Below are 18,295 nucleotides of genomic sequence, written 5' to 3'. Positions count from 1 at the left end.
GTAGCCATTCCAGTACTCAGCAACCACATATCAGAGAACATTATCTAAGGCAACAAGATTTGAATGAAGAAGGGAGGTACTGTAAAAACATTTACTCTCAGCAAAATTCCACCTATAATTACAACTCACTCCACCTCCACAAAAGATACTCTATTTGGAAATACATCTCCACCCAACAAAGTATACCTGCATCTTCTTCCCTGTACGAAGTGCTGCTTCTAAAATCAGTGCCCTCCCTTGCCTGTAACCCTCAGCTCATGGTTCAGCTGTCTGTCATCCAGGACCTGTACTGGTGCAGCCCAATTGTGTGCTAATGACTCAGCTTTACTAAGAAGTTTGTTATTTAGGTGTGGAAAAGCACACAAGTGAAGGCCATGCAAAAAAGAAAAGTAAAAACACAAACAGGGAAGTTATTGTCAGGATGGAGTAGTCAGCATAGCAAGGCTTCAGGAGGAGAAACACTTGCATGAGGAGGTATAAAATCTCAATTTAAAAAAAGTGAAGAATTGGAAGACAACAACTAGCAACATCGAGGCTGAGCCTTTTCCAGGGAGCAACAAAGACCAGCCCTCCTCCACTTGAGTGATGCCTGGCCAGCAAAGACTCATCAGGGTAGTAAGCATGTAAATTCTTAGCCTTGTAGCATGTTAACCCTATCTCTCTGATGTGTGTATTCAACAATAAGTAATTACTGGGAGCACCTAAATTATGTATACCCAGTTTGAAGAGTCACTTCATGTAAGAGCAAAAGTTGCCCAAAGAGGTGGGAAGAGTTCCATGCCAAACTAAATGAAAGGTTTTCCCATGCTAATTTTTTGTGCATCCCCTCACTCATACCACGCTGCAGGGCTCTGCAAAGCAGTACCTCTGAGGCTCTCTGAGGAACTACGGCACTGTGTCCGCCAGATGGTGAGAGGTGCAAAGGGTCAAACAGGCTGGTTTTGGTACCAAGTTACTCCCAGTCTCAGCTTTGCTTGGGAGATGATGCCAAAGAGCACACCTTCCAGTGTAAGACATACTTGTGGGATGCAGGTGAAAAGGGTGGAAGAGAAGCAAAGGAACCCATCTAGGGGAAACACTGTTTAGAGCTCAGCTACTGCAAGCAACACTGGAAGCTGCTTCATTTGTGCCTCCCTGTTCCATTTTCATGGTAACAAGTGTCTGGCTCTCAGGTCAGGCTAACCCTTACAGAACCACAGAATCGTTCAGGCTGGAAGTGACCACTTGAGATCATCTGGTCCGACCCCCTGCGCAAGTAGGGTCACCTAGTGCAGGTTGCACAGGACCATGTTCAGTTGGGTTCTGTATATCTGTCCCCACCAATGGAGACTACACAATCTCTCCAGGCAAGCTGTGCCAGTGTTTGACCATTCTGACAGTAAACAAGTATTTTCTTCTGTTCAGATTGAATTTCACATTTTTAATCTGTGCCTGTTGCCTCTTGTCCTCTCACTGAGCACTGCTGAGAAGAGTCTGGTTCCTTTTTCTTCGTTACACCCCATAAGGTACTTATGCACATAGATAAGATCTCCCTGAGCTTTCTTCTCTCCAGGCTGTAAGTCCCAACTCTCTCAGCCTCTCCTCATACAAAAGATGCTCTGCTCCCTTAATTATCTTTGTGGCCCTGTTCAGGTGGAAGATACGGAAAACTATATCTTCCTTATACTGAAGAGCCCAGAACTGGACACAGCACTCCAGCCATGGTCTCATCAGGGCTGAGCAGAGAGGGACCTCCATCAGCCTGCTGACAACACTCACCCTCATGCAGCCCACGATGTTGTTGGTCTTCTTTGCTGTGACAGTGCACTGCTGCCTCATGGCCAGCTTGTTGTCCACCAGGACCCCAGGGTCCTTCTCCGTAGAGTTGCTTTCCAGCCAGTCAGTCCCCAGTGCATGCTGATGCCTAGCATTATTCCTCCCCAGATGCAGAACTCTGTGCTTCCCCTTGTTGAACTTCACAAGATTCCTCTCCTCCCAATTCTCCACTGTGTCTGGGTCCTTCTGAATGGCTGCACAACCCTCCAGTGTATCAGCCACTCCTCCCAGCTTTCTATTGTTTGCAAACTTGCTGAGGGTACACTCTGTCCCAGCATCCTGGTCTTTAATGAAGATGTTAAACAGTACTGGCCCCACTATCGGCCTCTGGGGTACACCACTAGGGACTTGACTCCAGCTGGACATCGTGCCACTGATCACAACCCTCTGGGCCTGGCTGGGTTCACTTATCTAACTTATACTTCGTTAGCTTGTCCATGAGGATGTTATAGGAGACAGTGTCAAAAGCTGCACTAAAGTAAAGGTAAGCAACATCCACTGTTCTCCCCTCATCCATCAAGCTAGTTAACTCATTCTAGAATGACTGTATTTCCAAATAAATTCTTTCAAGAAGCTCTGGGTTTGTTCTGTGTCATCAAAATTTGTAACTTTAGGTCCACGAACTCCTTCTTGAAAGGTCCCAGGACTTTGAAAACTAAAGAAAGAAGTATTTACAGGAAACTGCTAAGATAAGCCTCAATACAAACATGTTGTGAGCATGGACTGCTTGTCAGTTAGTGATGCCATGCCTGTCAAAACACAGTAGATTAACATGCTTTCAGTTTATCCTGAAAGATGGGGCTTTTTCCTACCAGTGCAAATCTCAGCTTCATAAAATAATCCCTGGCACCTCTATGGTAGACTGACCTCATGGCAGACACAGCACACAATAATAAAGACAAGAAAGTTTACAGTGCTGGTGTAGCATTAGTATTCAAGACAAGGAGACATAAAAAAACCCTGCTTCAGAACTGAAATGCAAATGCATCCATATTTTTAAAAGTTTTATTTTGCCATCCGTAACAGGCACAAGAAAATCCCTTTTAAATGTTATTTATAGTCCAACCCTTTAGAGTTCTATTGCAACAGATGTGATACTTGGTCTCATTTTCTTCCGGGGGGACATAGCTGAATGGGATTTCCTGCAGAGTAAAAAAAATCTGTAACAGGACTTAGTCTAGCACTGATTGTAAATTGTGCTGCTTTTTACTAGATGTAACTGAAAGAGAACTGATCTTCAAGAAATGCCCAAATGGTCCACTCAGAGCGGACCATTTACAGAGTAAAGGTATGGGAGTATGACAATCAAACAGGCAGAAAGATACAACCTCACATCCATGCTGAGCAAGATGGGGATGAAAGATGGCTTCAAAAAGGGTCAAAGTGACCTCATCAGTATGCCAGAGGAAAATGACTGGTTTTAACAAAAGACTTTTTATGACCTTTTGTCAGAGGTCAATCCACTTGAGGTCAACAATTCAGACATTGTGATGCGGTGAAACCTTGTTTCTATCATTGTGGTTGCAGCAATTCACTATTTCTTCTCACTATTTCCATCTGGCACAGCAAACCCAAGAGTACCTCTTCTTTGGCCATTTTGCTCCCCTTTGAAACTCCACTCTCTCTTACTAAACAGGATCTTGCAGCAGCAAGAATATACCACAAAGAGTGTCTACAGAGTTTGGGTACCCTTTCTTCATTTTCCTGTATTTTTGGCCAATCTTTGTAGGTTGTAGTGCCAGTAACTGTTGTTTGGGGTTTCTTCTTCTCTTATTCATTTAGCTAAAAAATAGACAACAGCAGTTTTAGATACATAGCAGAAACATTTCTTAAGCACATAACTAAACATAATAGTGTCTAACACGCTTCCAAAGCAAGAAAGTAAGAGGCACAAAACCTGCACGTACTTAAAAAAGTGTGAAAAAAGAGAGGCACATATATCGCTCTAGAAACCTTGTATTGCATATGTACCACTCAGATTTGAAGTGAATATAAGCACACAAATATAATTCTAATTCAAAATATGGACTTGTACTCTTTATACTGATGCTTTTTCTCTATAGGTTGACTGCATGCTGGTAATTGGTTTAGTCTACATGTGTCATACTAGTGGGCAGAGGCCATTCCTAACTAACCATAAATGTCACAGAAAAGACATATAATGATTGCAAAGGAAATTTAGCAATGCAGTTGAATCTAAGTCACACAGATAAGAGCAGAGTAAACCAGCAGAATTGCTAATTAGACTGGTTTAATGTAAAACATTTGTGTACATGTACCTGTTTTGTATCATACGTTTGCTGATATCCAATTTTACACATTCTGCTGTTTTGGCTCTCTACTCCAAAACAACAAACAGTTTCAGTAAAAGAAATCAATACAAGCAGAGCTTCCAAGCAGTTTTGCAGCTTTTGGTGGATGATCCAAACTCCCTCAATCCATCGCAGGGCAATAACAAGCTTGGTACAGTTAGGGCCTGTAGGTATCTAAAGCACCTTCATCTCCTCTTCTAGGAGCAGCAGTCTCTTAAAACAACATCCACCAGTTCAGATAAGTCCAGCGTCCACTCTTATTTCATCACCTATTTTAGGTGACTGTGTAAATACCTTCTGAGCTTCCTTTGGACCTGCTTTCTGAAAGAGAAGAGCAGAAATGTAAAATATCACAAAATAAGGGCCTTATGTGACCTAAGGGCTGCAAGTATTCCAATCCTTCCCCTCTCAAATTTAACCACAGGATGAATAAGACTAACAGCCTATTTCAGTATTCCCTTTTAGCCATATCTTTGAGATTAGTTTCTATTAACTTCCCCAGTTTGTAGAGTAAAAAGAAAAGGAAGCTGTAAAATTATTTCAACATGTCCCTCACCAACACAGGGTGGTTGAATTTTTTTCTGCAGTTCCTACATATCTGCAGGCCAAACGCCAAGGTTGTGGAGGACGTTTGTGGGAGAAAGGCATACTGGCCTTCACATTTCAAGACATTCATCCACTAACAGTGGCCTTGAATTGAGGACGTCTCTCTCTAAGTTCTGAAAGAGATGATAGAGAGGAGAAGCAGGAATAAATGGGGGAACATGCACATTAATACAAGAAGAGGATGTAGAGAAGAAAAGGGAGGTGCAAATATTTCTACATTTCCCAAACTATTCACTGCCTCACAGACTGCCACTGATCCCGACTGAAGACAGATCTTAACTCTTCTCTCCCACAGGATTTCAGGTAGTGTAAATATTCATATCAAAATAACTAGCTTTACTTTGGAAGTCTTAAAAATTCACATTAAATTCTTTGGAACTTAGCAGTTAAATAATGGCGTAAAAGTTACCCAGGGGATGGGAGTGCTCATCTTTTAGTACAAAGTGTAGCCCTCAGGAAAACCCTGTGCCAAGGCACAGTGGTCAGAATGCAAGCCCAGGTTGGGCAAAACCTACACAGCCTGGGAGGGCAGAAAGTTTCCTCACCTGTAGGAAGGGTGCCTTAATCACCAGGCTGCCAGCTGATTTAAGAGCAGAGGACTGAGAACAGGCTGCAGGAGAGAATACACTCCTACTGATCCTGGAACTGAGCACACAAGACAGCATGACTCTGTAGCACAGTGTTTTGGATGCTCAGCATGGGGTGTATTGGTTCAAGCCTCTGCTTTATTAGTATGGGGTGTATTGGTTCAAGCCTCTGCTTTATTAGTATCAAATAACTACTGGATCAGGCATCCAGACTTTTCCTTTCCCAGATGACCGAAGTGGCTAGTAGACCAGAGAACCTCACAGAAACGCACACATGTTCTCTCTCTCAAGCCTGAGAAATGCTTGATTGCTCGATGCAGATTCTGTTCAGGTACTTTCTGGGAACAGGAGATGGAGATGTCGGTTTGAAATTCTTCAGGCAAAAATGTTCAGCTCAGCCCTCTTCCCTAGATATGCTCTGGGAGTATCAGCATCTCCAGGCACAGCAGTAAGAGATACCTGATTTGAAGGTCCTAAAAATGCTTAGGCATGAGCTAGGCTGCAGGGCATTCACCTCTGAATGATTCAGAGCAGTTGTGGAGCACTGGAAGGCTTTGAAATCAAAACTCCAGGATCCCAGAGGCTCCAGGCATCTCTAACGCTGCATAGCAATGGGCTTTGAGGACGGCATTTTTTGATTTAAGCATGTAAATTGTGGATGAAGATAGATTTAAATGTCCGGTTGCTTTTGTTGATAAAATGCTTAACATTTCACCTGATGCCATCTTACCCTGCCTTTAATACATGTTTTAGGTGGAGGCAATGGAAATTTCTGAATTTAACCTGATATTTGTCAACAATGTTAGATTGATCTAAAACATGTTAATAAGAAGCACAGGTTTGTTCTAGATCCACATATAGAAAATCAGTTTAGTCCTGGGGTTGGGGTTTTTTTTGTTTGCCTTGGTTTTGTCCTGTAAAAACATACTTGGAAAAAGAAGCAGAACAAGGATGGAAAATCTGCAGGTTCTGATAAGCCAGCAGAAAACCAGGGGAAATTTGTTTTTGTTGAAAACAGGAACTATTTGGGGTTGTATGTAAGATATAAGAGTTTACTCGAAAACCAGTAATTTACAAATCTAGCTACAACTTCCAAATGTGGGTTTACCTACACCAAGAACATATAAAAGTCTACAGATCTCTAGTAGCCTTTGAAATACATACAGTGAATCACAAAAATTCACCATGCTTTTTTCAGCAGAAAACAGTAGCACGGGAAGTTAAAGAGATAGAAAAAAGCTCAAAGCAGCACAGTGAGAAATGATTCTGTTTCACTCTCTCAGAATTGAAGAATAATTCTATGAAACTTAAGCAAATGCGGTTTTGAAACAAGTTTGGTCTGTGGAAACATTTCTAGCTAAAATAGTGCTCATCTGATGAAGAATAAATAAAAAAGCTGAGGACATTGAGAAGTGATGAGGAAGGGAGAAATAATGCAGGTCTTAAAGAGACCCACTAGCTGACTGTACTTGGTCTCTGTGCAGTATTTTACCCATTACAGGGACACCTTTGCACTGTATTTTAGAGGGTGCAGACAATCTCCCACTAGCAGCTTTGCATTTTTTAAAAGAAGTGAAGAAGCAGTCATTACCTCTCTCTGACACTCATTTGTCTCAGGCTGCATCAATGGAGTCTCTCTCAGTGTCAACCAACACCTTCACTCTGGACCTTTACAAACAGCTGAATGAAATTTCCAAAGGCCAAAACATTTTCTTTTCTCCTTGGAGTATTGCAACTGCTCTCGCCATGGTCTACCTTGGTGCAAAAGGTGACACTGCAACCCAGATGGCTGAGGTAAGCTCTGAAATTAGCAGTATATCACCTTAGAGGTGGTTCCCACATAAATTGCATTATTTGTCTGCCCACGGGGAACAGAAAGGAACAACATGGGAGAACAGTGACCTGCCATAACGTTGCGTACAGGAGATAACCCCACTCATGCTGCCAGCAGTCCAGCAGGTCACTGCTCTTCCACTTTATTTCCAAGATCTCCCTGCTCTGCACTACCCCTGTGTTTAGCTTATGCTTACAGTTCCCAGAGCATTGCAAGTGGTCTGCCAGAGGGAAATTACTGACATTAGAGACTACTGCTGGTCTTGCTTGGAACTCTACCTTCTATTTTAATTGCCTTTTGAACAGAATAATTCACCTGATAGAGTGCTCAAATAGTAAGAGACAGCTTTATTAGCAAAATTAATACAGAGATATGATAATCTAGAAAAAGGAGTGCCAGAGATAAAATCACTGCTTCTAGACCCCAGCTGGTTCTAAGAAGCAGTATATCTGCATTCTCATATTGCATACCAAAGTTAGTAAGCTCTCCTGAACACATGTTGGGCTGCATAGGAGCAGTACAAATACCTTTGCTTGTGACATAGTCCATAAATAAGGTAATCCTCCCACAAATAATGAAGACATACTAGTACTGAAAATATGATTTCACTTATGTCTGTTTTAGCAGAACTTTTCGATCTTGTACTTTTTCAGGTTACATGCATTTACTTAAACATATAAAATGTATAATTTTACATTTCTGTCGCAGTAGTAAGACTCTGAAGTGCACTATGCTCTTTGTTGTGCTTGGTCATTATCTGAAAATAAATTCCATGTAGCCAAGCACGAACTGACCATTTATCTAAATAAATTCATATCTGAGCCATGATATTGACTGACCATTTATCTAAATAAATTCATATTTGAGCCATGATATTGATCTATTATTAAGCAGCAAATGTGACTAAAGTCTATGTGAGAATGATACAGTTATAGAGACTAAATCAAGAGTAAAGTCTTGTCCTCAGTAATTTTTAATAGACTAACTGTCATTAGGCATGACTGGTGAATTACCATAGAAAACTAACATGATTACGTAACACTCGGGCACATTTATCTTCAAAAAAGAAGCTGTCTTTATGAACATTTATCATCATCACAGGTTCTTCATTTTAACCAGACTGCAGGAAAAGAAGGTTCGTCTGAGACAACAAGGCCTTCTCTGGGGCGACCAAAGAAAAGAAAGATGGTATTTATTACAACAAAAGACTCAGAGAAAAAAATCTGTGGATAAGGAATAGTTCATCACAACTACTGCTTTAGCCTTCTAACATTTTCTTCTCTTCAGTCTGTATCTACTGTCTCACTTCAGTAAGAACTACATACAGAAAGAGAAAAAGCGAAAAGCAGTTAACATTACCAGGCCTTTAAAAGCAGAACTGAGACACTAACAGCACTTTGATTGACCCTTACACTGTGTTACTTGGTTTTAGCTGGTCTATGGCAATATCAACAAGTCAACTGTCCTAATGTGCTCAGGACAATTCTCTCTCTTATCAGCTTCAAGGTTTTTTTTCCGTAGTGAAAAACAGCTACTGCATTCACACCTGACTCCAGCCCTACCCAATTTTTTTCCCTTCCACCTTTTTCATGCATGGGCACATCGGGCAAACAAAATTCCCCTTTAAGCTAACACACGCTAATTCACCCTTGTTCATCAGCTCCCCAGAGACTTGCCACCAGGAGGAACTGCCCAGATCTTTTTCATCAAATGAACTCCCTAAGCACCAAAAAGCCTGTAAACTCAAACAAGCCATGTTTCTTTAGCACAGAAACTAAAAGAAAGCTCAAAGAAACTGGATTAGACAAATGGAAGTAAAAGTGGGGAGGAGGTCATATCTTTCTCTCCCTAGGTGGTAGGGGATGAATCTTCAAGATGAACCATTACATCCACATTCATTTTAGCAACTCGCTGACTTTCTGAGCTGTAGCAAAGTCTGCCTAATCTGGTCCTTCGGGCATTTCCCTGCATTACCTCTTCAGTCTGTTCCCAGTCCCTTGCAGAACCCAACTGCTCCTATCCTGTGGCCTCTGGTTACCAAATTCTTTCCCAGGTGTCCTTCCTAGCAGCTCATGTCTCAGCATGAGTGAGAAAAGACCAGGGCAAGGAATGCCAACTGACCAACCTTACGACAAGTCACCATGAGTCAGTGGAACAGACTCTCAGTGTCTCACAGGCAGGGCATGGTATGTGCCATGGAGGAGGAGGCTGCACCCTAGCAGCTGGAGGGGAGCAGCTGACAGGCAGCATATTCCTCCATTAGGGAAGCAACAGCTGGCAACAGCTGGCAAGCAAGCTCATGTTCCCTAAAACCATCAACATTGACATCCAGGACAAGCTCCCTCCAAAATCCAAACAGCAACAGCAACATTCATGTGAAAACAGAGAAAATCTGAATAGTTGATAAATCCATGCCCTGAGATTAGTGTCTGTCAGAACTGAGTACCTCCTCTAAAGCCGCAAGGCTGCCTTGGTGGGCCCTTGTGACACTGAAAATTAGGCCTGACCATGACTGAAATGAGGAGATTCAACTTCCTGGGTGCACCATCAGCTGATGTCTCCAAAGGCCTATGCAGCACTGTAGAAATAGATGATCGCCCTACAGACAGAAAATAATTTGTCCAGTTATACATAGTGCTGCAAACATGCAACATACTCAAAAAAAGGGCTCCATCCCTGTCCTGGTTTTGTCTGGGATAAAGTTAATTTTCTTTCTAGTAGCTGGTACAGTGTGCTTTGGATTTAGTGTGAGAATAATGTCGATAACACACTCATGTTTTAGTTGTTGCTAAGTAGCACTTGCCCTAAGTTAGGGATTTTTCAGTTTCCCGTGCTCTGCCAGCAAGCTGGTGTAACAAGAAACTGGGAGGGATCATGACTGGGACAGCTGACCTGAACTAGCCAAAGGGATATTCCGTACCGTAGAATGTCATGCTCTGTATATAAACTGGGGGGAGTAGGCCAGGAGGGGCCCATCGCTGCTTGGGTGTCAGTCAGTGGGTTGTGAGCAACTGCATTGTGCATCACTTGTCTTTTCTTGGGTTTTACTTCTCTCTCTTTTTGTTATATTCCTTTTCATTACAATTATTATTATTGTTACTATATTTTATTATTATTGCTATTATTATATTTTGGTTTAGTTTAGTTATTAAACTGTTCTTATCTCAACCCACGAGTTTTACTTCTTTTCCCCCGATTCTCCTCCCCATCCCACTGGGAGGGGGGAGGACCGAGCAAGTGGCTGCATGGTGCTTAATTGCTGGCTGGGGTTAAACATCAACCATCCCCTGAAATTCCTTTTTAATTAAAACAATCTGGGCATTTTAAATAACCACAGCAGGTGCAACACTTCAGACAGAAAAAAAAAAATTCTATATTGATTGGTGTCTCTTTCCAAGGATCCTGAGCACAAACAAGCTGAAAACATCCACTCTGGCTTCAAAGAGCTCCTGTCGGCCATCAACAAACCCAGCAGCACCTACTTGCTGAAGAGTGCCAACCGACTGTATGAGGAAAAGACCTACCCGTTACTGCCTGTGAGTTGAACACTTTTACTTAAGAATATTTTGACATTAAGAGGGATGGTCAACAGAGATGATAAAAATTTTCCACGTGATAGCACTGTGGTTTCAGTGAGAACATGAGGACAGCCATACAGGGCTAGCCTTCCACAGACAAGAGGTCCATTTGTCTCCAACAGTGGTCAAGAGTTTAGGAAGCGCATGGGAACAAGGCACACAGTATAGTGATGCTTCTCCAGAATCTGCTCTGGTCACCGAGGGATCTGCAGCTCAGGGACTTCCCGAGCCAGAGGGCACATCTACTTCATAGACCTTGATAAGCTGTTCTTTCATGAATTTGCAGACCTGCCTTTTGAATCTACCACAGCCCTCAGCACCAGGAGTTCCATAGCTGAACTATAGGAAGCGCCTGTGTTTTTTGAGCCTGCTACCCGTTGGCATCATTATTGGTTTGTTTTTCCTCTAAAGGATGCTTCTCCATATTTCAGTCATCCTTGTCTCCTGTCTCTGTATCTTTTATACTGTAGCATTTTTGAGACCGGGGAGGCCAGTGCTGCGTAGAGAACTCAGATAATGGGCACACCATAGCTTTATACAGTGGCATTCTAATATTCTCTTTTTTGTTCCCTACTCCTTTCTTTGTAACTCTTAAAATTGTATCTGCTTTTTTGGCCACTATTGGCCAGATTTTTTTCATGCAGCTGTCCATTATAGCTTCAACACCTCATTCCTGAACAGTAATAATCACTCTCTCTAGTGTACCCTTCACTGGATCATTTAAAAATGTTTCAATAAATATATATTTTAATGTAAATATTTAAACCTGTATTTTATAGAATAAATATTTTAGCACAGATCCCAGCACGTATAGCTGTGGCAGTCCAGTAGTAACGACCCTTAACTGTGAACACTACTTCCTCCTACTCTTGGTTTCCAGCCATTTAAATAAACAAGACCTATCTGTGCAGTCCCATGGATGCTCAGCCTTTGGTGAGAAGTCTTACAAAATGCCTTTTGGTAATCCAGATAGACTGTAATGGCTCAATCTTCTTACTCAAATGCTTCCTGACACCTTCAAAAAACTCTAACAGGTTTGTGATTTAGGACTTCCTATTACAAAATGCTGTTGACACTCTTCCAATACGTGATGTTTAACCATACACCCACTAGAGCTATTCATTAGCCCCATGCAGACTCACGAGTTTGTAATTACCTATATCTTTGAAATCTTTTTAAATCATCTTACAATTTCTTGGAAGGTGGTTTTAAATGAGATCATTGTTCTTTGATCTTGGGTTTTGTTTTGATCTCCTGAGTAACTAGTAATTTGTCCTTCTGAATGCTTATTGCTCATTTTCTCCTTAATCTTACGTACATATGCTTTACAGAGAATCTAGAGAATGTCCTGCTGGGAATCTCCATGAACTGTTTCACAGCAGACAGCAATGCAAACCTTAATTCTGCTTTTCTGCCATGACTTTATTCTACCAGAACATTCCCTTTATACCTCCACTATTGTCTTCATAAACTCTTCTCAGGTTCCTTGCCTCTGAAGCAAACTAAAAGCTTTGTTTCAACTTTGTATGAGACTATTCTTGCCTCTTGTACTGAACTCTACATCATAAAGCAGGGAAAAAGTATTTAAATGATATAAAATGTCATTTTGATAAATTAAAAAAAAATTGTGAAGAATGTTTGTTTCATGCGATATTTCCAAATTACACATTTGCACTTTAAATTTCAAACACAAAAATTTGAATGATCAGTTTCCTGGAGACTGAAGTTCGATCAGTCCTTACTTAATATTTAGCACAGAATGTTATCAGACCTTATTTTAAGGGTTATCTCATTTCAAACAAATTATATTTTTTCAATTATTTATTAGTAGATTGTATAATCTGTTGAAGCGATTATTTCTAACATTTTTATAACTCAAATTTAACTAAATAAGCATACATTTTCCAATTCTATCTTTCAGAATTTCTTACAGCTCATTACAAGCTATTACAATGCAAAGCCACAAGCTGTAAACTTTAAGACAGATGCAGAACAAGCCAGAGCACTGATCAATTCATGGGTTGAAAATGAAACTGAGAGTAAGTACCACTCTGATGGCTTTTTTCTTGTCTCACTTTCAAATTGCAGGCATTTCCACATTTATTGCTCTTGCAGCCAAGGATCCATAAAAGATGGAAGCTCAGCGGGGGTGATGAGCAAAGTGCAGTTAAATAGCTCGAAGAATGCCTCTCTCCAAACCTAACTGCTGCTCCTTACAAGGTCCTTTCCTTGATTCTTCATGCCGTAGCCTCTTCTGCATGACTTCTGTTCAGAGAGAAGCTCAGGTAGATAGATACTGAGTGGCTCCACTCTGATTAGTGAGGGTTTTACTTCTGCATTCTTCAGTTGCTTGCAACTAACTTCACAGAACATCCAAGCTATTCCACTTTAGCCACTTTACCCACTTTCCAACGCCATTTACTAACAAAATCGCAATATATTAAAAAAAAAGATATAGAGATACATCAAAATCCATTTTACCATATGTATACCCTGAAAAATGTACAGTAAAAGCCCCTCCCAAATGCAAACATTTTTGCTAGATAGGTAGGCACAGAGAAGGCACAATTACAATTGGTGAGTTACACAGTCACACTGGAATAACAGTTCTATTTGTCTGATTTTGAAGGGAAAATACAGGATCTGCTGCCTGCAGGATCTCTCAACTCCCACACTGTGTTGGTCTTAGTAAATGCCATTTATTTCAAAGGAAACTGGGAAAAGAAATTTCTAGAGAAAAATACTTCTGAGATGCCCTTCAGACTGAGCAAGGTAAATTCCTTGTCTATATGCCTGTTGTCCTATGTCAATGTGTCTATTAGGGAAGAGCAAGAAACTTCTAAATATTACACCTGCATTTCGTATGTCACTGCAACACTGCTCATAGCTGGGCAGATGGTATAAACTCAGTGAGAACTGCCATAGTGAAAATAAGTCAGCATTATCTTATTTATGCATATCCATGAGAATAGGATTTTCCTTTCAATTAATAGCTCTTTGGTATCAAAACACTTGAGAACACTGTGCTCACGTAGCTTAAGACAAGAGGAAATTTCCCGAAGCACCAAGATCCCATTTTCAAAAGGGACTGAGTCGCTTTTGAGAGCAATGTTTACACACCTACGTCTCTATTCTGCTTTTGAGACACAGTCTATACTCTGAGTTCAAGGAAACTGAACCAGCTCTTCTTTCCTTGCACACCCTGGGTGTTGCATGAAACCTCAGAGGGAATTTTCACAGGGGTTTGACTTTAGGTGAGTGCGTGAGAATGACGTATTCAGTATACGCTGAGGGCACATTATTGAGCTAACAGTATTTCAACGATCATGCACTGACAATTCACAGTAGCTGACTGCGTGCATATTTTTGGACTGTGTCAAAGGCAAGCAAAATTAGTTGTCAATGGAAGCAAGTATCTTGTTTGACATAGATTACGAATGCAAACACCTTTTGTATGCCAGGCAATGCGAAACAATTCTGTTGATGATGTGACAGTATATCTGAAACCTACTATGCTACATGTGCGGTTTTAGGATCCCTCATGGTACATGGCTGTGGTGGGTTCACCTTGGCTGGCTGCCAGGTGCCCACCAAGACTCTCTATCACTACCCTTTCTCAACAGGACAGGGGGAGAAAAATGGGATGAAAAGCTCATGGGTTGAGGCAAGGACAGGGAGATCATTTACCAATTACCGTCACGGGCAAAACAGACTCATTTTAGGGAAATTAATTTAATTTAATGTCAACTAATCAGAGTAGGTTAATGAGAAATAAGACCAAATATAAACCACCTTCCCCCCACCCCTCCCTTCTTCCCAGGCTCAACTTCATTCCCAACTCTTCTACCTATCCCTCACAGGAGTGCAGGGGGATGGGGGAATGGGGGTTGGGGTCAGTTCATCACACATTGTCTCTGCCACTCCTTCCTCCTCACACTTTCTCACTGCTCCCGTGTGGGCTCCCACTCATGGGATACAGTCCTTCACGTCCAAATGGGTCCTTCCCACAGGCTGCAGTTCTTCACAAACTGCTCTGGCATGGGTCCCTTCCACAGGCTGCAGTCCTTCAGGAACAGACTGCTCCAGCGTGGGTCCCCCACGGGGGTCACAAGTCCTGCCAGAAAACCTGCACCTGAGTGGGCCCCTCTCCATGGGGTCACAGGTCCTGCCAGGAGCCCGTTCCAGTGTGGGCTCTCCATGGGTTGCAGCCAGGCGGGCACATCCACCTGTTCCAGCATGGGGTCCTCCATGGGCTGCAAGATGGATATCTGCTCCACCGTGGTCTTCAGCACAGGCTGCAGATGAATCTCTGCTCTAGCGCCTGGAGCACCTCTTCCCCCTCCTTCTTCACTGACCTTGGTGTCTGCAGAGTTGTTTCTCTCACGTTTTCTCACTCCTCTCTCCCAGCTGCTGTTGCACAGCAGTTTTTACCCTTTCTTAAATATGTTATCACAGAGGTGCTACCAACATTACTGACCGGCTCAGCTTTGGCCGGTGGTGGGTCCATCTTGGAGCTGTCTGAAACTGGGTCTGCCTGACATGGAAGCAGCTTGTGATGTCTCCTCACAGAAGCCATCCCTGCAGCCCCGCAGCTAAAAAAACCTTGCCACATAAACCCAATACGTTGGTGCACAGAGAGGGTTTAATTCACAAGGTACCCAACAGCAAAGCCTGCAAACAGATAGCCTTTTGCGTGCAAATGTAACAATGTAAAGGAGAGAGTCGATATATTAATAAAAGCTCTATGAACATAATACAGCATAGGAGTTCAGACTATTGGGTAATCCAATTCCATTTGGTAATCCGGTCCTCTGTGTTTTGGGGAAGAGGAAAATGCAGCATGGGTCACAGAAAATATGGTTCAGAGGCAAAGTGAGACAATCAGTATTGCCTGGAAGGATAAAATAGGCAAAAGAGTTGATGCCATCCAGGGGAAGAAAGTCAACATCCCCCCCGCCCCCCCCCCATCAAGGCCCTCACTCCAGAAATGTAACCCTTGGGAGAAAACATGAAACACTTACAGTAGTTACTTGCTTATCAAAGCTAACTCCTTTATTTTAAAATGAGAAATATATTACATGTTATTCAGTTAGCATATGTGTCTATGCTGAATTTTGATAACGATCCCAATGACTTTGAAAAGGGGTTGTATGTGATACTGTCCAAAGGAAAGGGTACCAAGTATCCAAATACTGCTGAGTCTTGTATTTGTTTACAAATTTTTGCTTTCAGTTCAATGAAGAAAATAAACTTTATCATCCATTTTAAGGAATGAAGTAACACTATTTTTTATGTCTGAATTTTTTCACAGACCAAGACTAAACCAGTACAGATGATGTTTCTGCGAGATGAATTTTTGATGCTCCATGAAACAACCATGAAATTCAAAATCATTGAACTGCCATATGTGGAAAACGAACTCAGTATGTTCGTTCTCCTACCAGATGACATCCATGATAACACTACTGGTCTGGAGCTGGTAAAACTGACCTACTGTTGCATCACATATACTATGAGACAGTAACAGATGAAAAGAGTGAGGAAGAAGGAGCTTCAAAATCAGGGTAGAATAGGTTCTGATGCGTGCATACTTTGTTTTTTAAACTGTAACACCATGATTTCTCAGCTTAGGATTCAGGGCATCTGATAATATTGCAAACATAGTATTTTACTTAGGGATACATCTAAAAACTATGTCCACACACCTGTCTTAGCCTATTTTGTGTCCTCTTTTCTATTACCATAATAGCACAAGGAAAGCAAGGACCAAATCTGAATCACCTTGCCCTGCAGTTGTCTTCTCCTGAGGGCTGCATTAATTCATGTTTATGACATTTGCAGTCCAGATTTGCACCCGATACTTTAAGTGAGGTTTCTCATAAGCGCTGACTACCCTGACCCGGAAGGTATCAACAGCCACTCATGACCACACCAGGATCAGTTTCAGATTCTAAAGAGATCAGGGCAAACATCTTTTTATTTGTACCTGAGGTGCCATGTGTTGCACTTATTTACCACTACTAAGAGAAAAGTTATCCATATATACACATAGCAAGTGCCTGTTAATATCATTATGAGTCACAGTTTGCAGAAAAGCAGTATTCTTCACACCAGAAAAAAAATAATGAACTACTCTGAGAGTTCAGGCCTATACCTCACCACCTTTAAGAGAATAAACAGCAGTATAAGTCACTTGGCACTTTGCAGGATCATGCCCTATGAACGTGGCGCACATTCCAGCTGTACCCACTGCTGGTAGCCGGGCTCTGTTTTACATGTTCTTGATGAGCGTTAAGACGCTGGTGTGTGCATGTCTTGTCTCTGTCCTTTGCATTCCAACTATTTTCTTCCTCAACTCATTGCAGGTGGAAAGTGAGCTGACCTATGAGAAATTGACTGAATGGACCAAATCAGCCAATATGATGAAAGCTAAAGTGGATCTGTACCTGCCTAAGTTGAAGCTGGAAGAGAATTATGACCTTAAATCAACTCTGAGCAGCATGGGGATACGAAATGCTTTTGACCCAGTTCAGGCTGATTTCACAGGAATGTCAGTGAAGAAGGATCTTTTCATCTCAAAAGTTATTCACAAAGCTTTTGTAGAGGTCAATGAAGAAGGTACTGAGGCAGCAGCTGCCACAGGTGTCCTGGTGCTGAGATCAAAAGCACCACCAATGACTTTTAAAGCTGACCACCCTTTTCTCTTCTTCATCAGACACAACAAATCACAAACCATCCTCTTCTTCGGCAGACTCTGCTCACCCTAGTCTGAGTTACTCCTTGCCCTGCAGAGCAGGAGACGCTCAACCTTGCCAGCACAGAGGCAAACACCAAAACCTAAAACTCCTGCTGCAACTGGGGGGAGCGGGACCTGAACCCTTTCTCCATCAGGCCACGCACCCCAGGGCCCGAGGCACAGCTCCTCCTGTACCACCCTCCTACCCTGAAGGGACAACCACGGCAGGGCCAAGGGGAGCGCACGATGCCTGGCATCCACAGAGCAATCCTGGTTGTCTTTCAGACCAGGCCATCAAGGGTAGCTCTGTCCTAACCACTATTAGCTATGGCTTTTCTATCCCTTCCCCTCACAGCGGTGTCTATAAATGTATGCTAACACAGTCCCTTCTCCTCACCCTCATGACTAGACCCCTGATCCAGACACGGTCTCGGCACTTACTCCCAGCCCGCAGCAGTTAGTCCAGCTCCTGTTTTGCCCTTGATTAGGTCCTTGCATTACAGCTGGAGGCAGACCCTCCCTCCCCAAGGCCTGCAGCCATCCCCTTGCCTTCCCTCCGCATCCCAGCTGTAAAGTCTTCATCAGCTCCCAATTAACCTCAAATAAGCATCACACATCACTCCCTAAAAAAAAAATTAAAAAATACACCTCTACATGGGCTATTGGCATCACTCAGACCCTCAGGTATGCGAGGAGGGGCCAAGCCCAGACGGTCTCCAGCTACAGCAACAGCTCACTTTCGTTCAAAACAACCCCCACTTCAGAAATAATTATTTATAATAATAACAACCCCTCACGGACCGCAAGTGTTTTCTATCCGCTCTGCC

General features: G+C 42.3%; 1 protein-coding gene across 2 annotated transcripts; it reads left to right on the top strand.

The window, feature by feature from the left end:
• The first annotated feature begins 4,688 nt into the window (after window positions 1–4,688).
• On the top strand, window positions 4,689–18,292 carry LOC142042445 (heterochromatin-associated protein MENT-like). 2 transcript variants are annotated; one of them, XM_075052366.1, is made up of 8 exons: window positions 4,689–5,036; window positions 6,938–7,114; window positions 8,256–8,342; window positions 10,553–10,690; window positions 12,654–12,771; window positions 13,362–13,504; window positions 16,044–16,211; window positions 17,098–18,292. In XM_075052366.1, exons 2-8 carry the CDS (start codon window positions 6,947–6,949, stop codon window positions 17,497–17,499), a joined length of 1,224 nt encoding a protein of 407 aa, XP_074908467.1. In that variant the 5' UTR covers window positions 4,689–5,036; window positions 6,938–6,946; the 3' UTR covers window positions 17,500–18,292. The 2 variants fall into 2 exon arrangements, with proteins under 2 accessions (XP_074908467.1, XP_074908468.1); XM_075052367.1 differs by lacking the exon at window positions 8,256–8,342.
• The last annotated feature ends 3 nt before the right edge of the window (window positions 18,293–18,295 follow it).

This window comes from Buteo buteo, chromosome 20, assembly GCF_964188355.1.
Source record: "Buteo buteo chromosome 20, bButBut1.hap1.1, whole genome shotgun sequence".
Taxonomy (NCBI): Eukaryota; Metazoa; Chordata; class Aves; order Accipitriformes; family Accipitridae; genus Buteo; species Buteo buteo.
This window is presented reverse-complemented; position numbering and strand designations above follow the sequence as displayed.